This window comes from Crocuta crocuta, unplaced genomic scaffold, assembly GCF_008692635.1.
Source record: "Crocuta crocuta isolate KB4526 unplaced genomic scaffold, BGI_CrCroc_1.0 scaffold343, whole genome shotgun sequence".
NCBI lineage: Eukaryota > Metazoa > Chordata > Mammalia > Carnivora > Hyaenidae > Crocuta > Crocuta crocuta.
Genome location: NW_027532679.1, coordinates 4,307,720 through 4,313,719, shown reverse-complemented (window position 1 = coordinate 4,313,719; position 6,000 = coordinate 4,307,720). Strand labels below are relative to the sequence as shown.

General features: G+C 36.6%; 1 protein-coding gene across 2 annotated transcripts in view; it reads left to right on the top strand.

Annotated features, from left to right (window-relative positions):
* RNF145 (ring finger protein 145) overlaps positions 1-6,000 on the top strand; it is a 57,701-nt gene that overhangs the window by 25,790 nt on the left and 25,911 nt on the right. For both annotated transcript variants that reach the window (XM_077780788.1, XM_077780789.1), the window contains exon 4: positions 1,892-1,983. In XM_077780788.1, coding sequence (XP_077636914.1) covers positions 1,892-1,983 — 92 coding nt within the window. The remainder of the gene's footprint in view (positions 1-1,891; positions 1,984-6,000) is intronic.

Below are 6,000 nucleotides of genomic sequence, written 5' to 3'. Positions count from 1 at the left end.
CAGCATTACTAGGAAAGATCCTGGACACTGAACCAACCCTTTGGGGAGCACCTTTTGGCTCTTTCCCTTGGGGATGGTGCTCCTGTAGACCCATTTTCCCTCCCCTCCCCCTCAGCTCTTAACAAGCATCAATCTGCTTTTTGTCTTTGTGGGTTTTCCCTCTTTGTAGCTGGATCTGTTGGAGAGGAATATGCTATGGCCACAAAGAAATTATTTGCGTTTAGAGGCCTTGGACTCAGAATTAGAGCTCTTTTAAATATAAATTTATTTCTTTAATAGCATATTCAACGACTTCAAGTGGTATTTATATGTGTATTTTAAGTTTTGTAATTCTCTTAATTCTTAGTTTTCTGTCTTAAAACTTTGTAAAATGTGATAATTTTGCATTGATGGCTATCTAGTAATGTAGTATTGAGATATTTATATGTAATTTGAATGTATGGTAGCATTTGTACTTCTCCCAGGGTTTCAGCATTGACCTCTGGACTGAGTAACCCTTTGTTATGGGGCTGTCCTGTGCACTGGAGATAGGATGTTGTGGCAGCCTCTTGCCCTACGTGCTCAGAGCACCGCCAACCCTTTTAAATTGTAATAGCTAAAAATGTCTCCAGACATTGCAGAATGCCCCTTGGGGTCAAAATCACACCTGGTTGGCCAGCACTGCATTAAAATCATTTGTCTTGAGAATTTCAGTAACAAGAGACTGTTAATATGTTGTTTGTTAGAAGTGGTCATTATAGAGTGATAGAGAAGAATTGCTAAATCACCCAAGAATCTAGGTCCATTGTTGATTTTTGTAATTGTCCCCCAAACTGCTTCCACTCATAAAGTTTATTTTAGTTTTTAATGTTGGTTTTTTTTGCCGTATTCTCCTTTTGGATTATGTAAGGGTCATTTCTTGTTTGGCTTACTATGCGAAAGGAATTCAGCTTGATTGCTTAATAGGAAGTAATTTCATGGAAAAAGTAAATATAGCTGTGGGTTTGTTCAGAAACACTGACGCATTCAAATTCTTTTAAATAACAGTGAATAAAGTATTCAGTAATTGAAGAAAAGGAGAACTTTTTTACACAAATTTCCCTACTGTGATGTCAAAAGAACTTAACATTCTTCTAATATTACTATTTTAATTTGCTGATAATAAGTTAAATTCTCCCTTTTTGTGTTGCTTCCTTATGCACTGAAAGTTCTGAAAGTTTTCTCGGTGTGGAAAGGCTCTTTTCTACTTAAATCTTGTTATTTCTCAGTAATCATGTTAAATGAATTAAATTTTAAAAGGAATATTGGATGTGATCTAAAATTTGTTTCAAAATGAATCTGTAGCCTATTTAAATATTATAATTCTATATTCTTGATAGAGTTGAAAGTGACCATTTTTTTGAAAGTGACAATTTTTAAGGATTGTCCTGTGAGCCAGTTTTCTAACTGGTTAGTGATTTTACCTGTAAGAATAATTGAGGATAAAACTTTGGGGTAAGTAAGATAGGTATGATGGTGAGAGAAAGCCAAAAGAGGGGAAATTTGATGTAGTATTATTAGGTATTATCAGTTAAGTAGTAGGGTTGAGGATTGGTGTCTCAAATGGTTTTTTACTGGGAATAGTTATTTAATAAGGCCATGGTAATAAAGAAAATCCCACAAAGTGGACTTTTGGCTGTCATCTCTCCATAGTAAGATTCAGATTCAGTAAATTCTGATCCATGCATGGAAGAAGGAAATGGAAGCCATCTTTATCTAGTTCTTTATTCCTAAATTTTTCCTTAGTATACATGTGAAAAGAAGTATTACTAACATAATATGCCTTTTATAAGAATACTGTGCTTTAATTGCCTTTCTTTTCCATGTGTGCTTGGTATGTATCTAATACATTCTTACCATTTTCTTTATTTAGGGACTATGTCAGGAGTGAACTGGAGTCTGCCTATGAAGGACCAATGTATTTAGAACCTCTCTCCATGAATCGGTTTACCACAGCCTTAATAGGTAAGTATTAGAAAAGAATTGAAAGTCTAGGTAGAGACCACCCTTGCTTATTATTTTCTTTACATGCTAATAATCATACATAGCCTATAGTTCCTTGTGTTTTTAAATGATACGTGAACTATTTGGAAGGTTAATGTTTAAATAAAGCTAATTATTATTTTATAAGATTAAAATTAAATATGTAATGTCTTCATTTATCGTTATTGAGAGCCATTACTATATCCAAAAATAGATTGCCATAATATCAAGAACTTGAGACATGATTGAAATATTTAGGTAGCAGAATGTTAAAAATAGTGTTAATAACTAAGACCCAAAAATAATATAGAGCATCCCAAGTGATGTACCAGACCCTACCTATAATGGTGAAATTATAAAAAAGGAAGTGACAGAAAACCTATTTTATTACTCTTAAACTCATCCATATAGAGGGTGTTGCAAGGTTAAATGTTGGAGATTATGGAGAATTTCGTTAGAGAGCTATTTGCTCTGAAATACCTCCCCAGCCATTCACATTTAAAGAAATCAGCAGTAGACCATTTGGAAAGTCACATGTCTTCTGTGGCTTAGTGGGGGATACTGTGAACTGACCCACACTTGGAAAATCTAAAGCTGTACCATCTGAATTTAGCCATATATGGGGCTCCTGGGAGGCTTAATTGGTTAAGCATCCAACTCTTGATTTCAGCTCAGGTCATGATCTCATGGTGAAATTGAGTCCCACGTCAGGCTTTGTGCTGACAGTGTGGAGCCTGCTTGGGATTATCTCTTTCTCTGCACCTTCCTCACTTTCATTCCCCCCGTCCCCGACTTTGTCTTTCTCTCACAAAAGAAATAAACAAACATGAAAAAAATAAAATTAAATTAACCACATGTAGCTGTTGAGCTCTTGAAATGTGGCTAGTCCAAATTAAGATAAGCTGTAAGTGTTAAAATACATACCCACTTTCTAAGACTTAGTACAAAAAAGGATGCAAAATGTCTTGTTACTTTTTTAATTGACATTAAAAAGTATATAATTATATATGTTATGTGATACATAATTATCATGTATTATATGATAATATATGGGGTATGTTCGATCGAATAAAATATTGTCAATTAATTTCACCTGGTTTTTTTTTTGTTGTTTTACTTTTTCAAATGAGGTTACCAGAAAGTTAAAATTTATATATGTGGCTCATATTATAATTCTATTCAGTATCAAGGCCAAGAGTGTATGGGCTTGCTGTAAGTTTTCTGACTATGGACATGGTGAAAATGCCTTGTAGGGTTCTTTTGTATCTTCCTAGGCAAAGGATGTTAATTTCCTGTGAACTAGATAAGGGCCCCAGGAGTCAATGAGATTTTTTTTAGGTCCTTCTAAGAGGGCCTTTGGAAGGAGAAGACTCCCAGTAGGGATTGAACCTCCAAGAGTTTACCAAAAAACCAATAACAGCTAGAGGGAGGGTATATAACAAATACTAAGGGTGGGAGAGCCACAGTGATAAGAACAATCTCTGAAGAAACCATAAAAATGCTCAAGAGAAAAGGGGGGATAAGTTTTAAATGTCGCAGCTTTGGGGAGCAGCAATACCCTGTCACTGTAAGAGTGGAGTCCAGTAAGAATTTGCTACTTCCCACTCTCCTTCTTTCCCATATGCTTCAAACGGAGTTGAGCCAGCAAGAAAGAGAAAAAGAGGACAAAGCCTGCCATAACTTCTCCATTCCTCTCACAGTTGTGAGTTTTCAATCAGTAGTCCCATAGGAGGCCTGAGCTAGAGTAAGGGAAAAGCCTTAACCCTAAATCAGCTTCAGAGTTTTGGTCACTCTTAGATTGAGACTGTGTGACCTAAGCTAGATGAGAAAAGTTACAGGAACTGCCTTAGGGGCAGGAGAACAGTAATCTTCACAGAGTGTATTTTAAATGCTTTTTTAATGTATATTTATTTTTTCTGAGAGAGGGAGAGTGAGCAGGGAAGGGGGCAGAGAGAGGAGAGAGAATCCCAAGCAGGCTTCATGCTGTCAGAACAGAGCCTGATGCAGGGCTTGATCTCACCAACCATGAGATCATGGCCTGAGCCAAAACCAAGAGTCGGATGCTTGATCGACTGAGCCACCCAGACGTCCCTTCACAGAGTGGATTTTAAAATTATTTTCCTTATGATTTGCTTAATAATGTTTTCTTTTCCTTAGCTTACTTTACTGTAAGAATACAGTATGTATTATATATAACATACAAAATATGTGTTTATGTTATTGGTAAGAATTCCAGTCAATAGTAGGCTTTTAGCAGTTAATATTTGGAGAGTCAAAAGTTAGGCAAGCATTTTTAACTCTGCAGGATATTGGCACCCCTGCCCCTTGCATTGTTCAAGGGTCGACTGTATTTGCTAGGTTAGAGACCTTGTAAGGTATTTTTTATTCTATGATGGATGCAATATAGTACAAATTTGAAACATTTCCTTAGGGCACCTGGGTGGCTCAGTCGGTTAAGCGTCTGACTTGGGCTCAGGTCATGATATCAGGGTTCATGGGTTCGAGCCCCGCATCGGGCTCTGTGGTGACAGCTCAGAGCCTGGAGCCTGTTTCGGATTCTGTGTCTCCCTCTCTCTCTGACCCTCCCCTGCTCACGCTCTCTCTCTCTCTCTCTTAGAAATAAATAAAAACATTTAAAAAAGAAAGAAAAGAAACATATCCTTAAATTTTTCCCATCAGTGGCTATGTTATTCTGTTTATTGAGCTGAGATTCAGTTAATTCAAAACAAAATTCATAAACTATTAAGTACTATGTTTTCTTCCAATTTAGATTATAAGTACCTTCTATTTTCTTCCATTTCATTAATGAACTTTTAATTAAAAACTAAGTAATATTAGGGACGCCTGAGTGGCTCAGTCGTTTAAGCGTCCGACTTCGGCTCAGGTCATGATCTCACAGTTCTTGGGTTCGAGCCTCGTGTTGGGCTCTGCTGACAGCTAGCTCAGAGCCTGGAGCCTGCTTCAGGTTCTGTGTCTCCCTCTCTCTCTGACCCTCCCCTGCTCATGCTGTCTCTTTCTCACAAATAAATTTTTAAAAAAATTTAAAATGAAGAAGAAAACTAAATAATATTAATATGCCATCATTTCTGAGAGTTGCAGACTTCTTGGAGCTATTTCTAATAGTGGAATCCTCAAATCCAAAGATTGCTTTGTGATTTTGATTTATTCAGAATTACCAATTATAATAGACACAGTTCTTCCAGTTCTTCTGAGGTTATAGGAAAGATTTCTACTCCTTCCTTTTTTCACCTACATAGGAGAAATGGTCTTCTCTTAAAGAGAATCCTAGCACATGAATCATAGTGTTCTATGAAAGAAGATGAAGCCTGCAACCCCAGAGTTGAGCACTGAATGTGCTGGCACAGATTTCGGGGAATTTTCAGAGTGTAGAGGAAGTTTACATCATGCTGGACAGGGAAATTTAAATATCACAGCTGTGAGTACAGTGAAAATAAGATGTGTGAGAATGAACATTGCTAATCATTCCTAGTATTAAAACATTTCCTCTAAGTACTTTCTTCTTGAGTTTTTGCTAATTTTTTAATCAAAGAAATACACTTGTTTTTAAAAGTCAAAACCTACCAGTGTTGTGACAAACCCTGGCTCTCTGCTGTTCCACCCTGCTCCGCGTTGCTGCATCAGCTCTCCACAGGCCTCTCCTTCCCAGTCACAGCTTCTCTCTCGGCCCTCTCTAGAAATCCTGTCAGTTCGATAATATTCTTCCTACAGTGACCCCCTAACTTTATTTCTGTTCTGTTTTCCTTTTTTTCTCTTTTTTCTGTCTTTTGTTTTACTTTCTGAGATTTCCCAACTTTATCTTCCAATCCTTTTGTTGTACCTCTTTTTGTTGTATACTTTTAATATCCATGAGCTTGTTTTTATTGAACGTTTCTTTTTACTATGACACTTTATTTCTTAGGTATATCACTTATCTCTTTGAAGCATTCTTTTATTCCTTGAATTATCTATTTCCTCTGAGATTTTTTTTCTGTTTTTTGG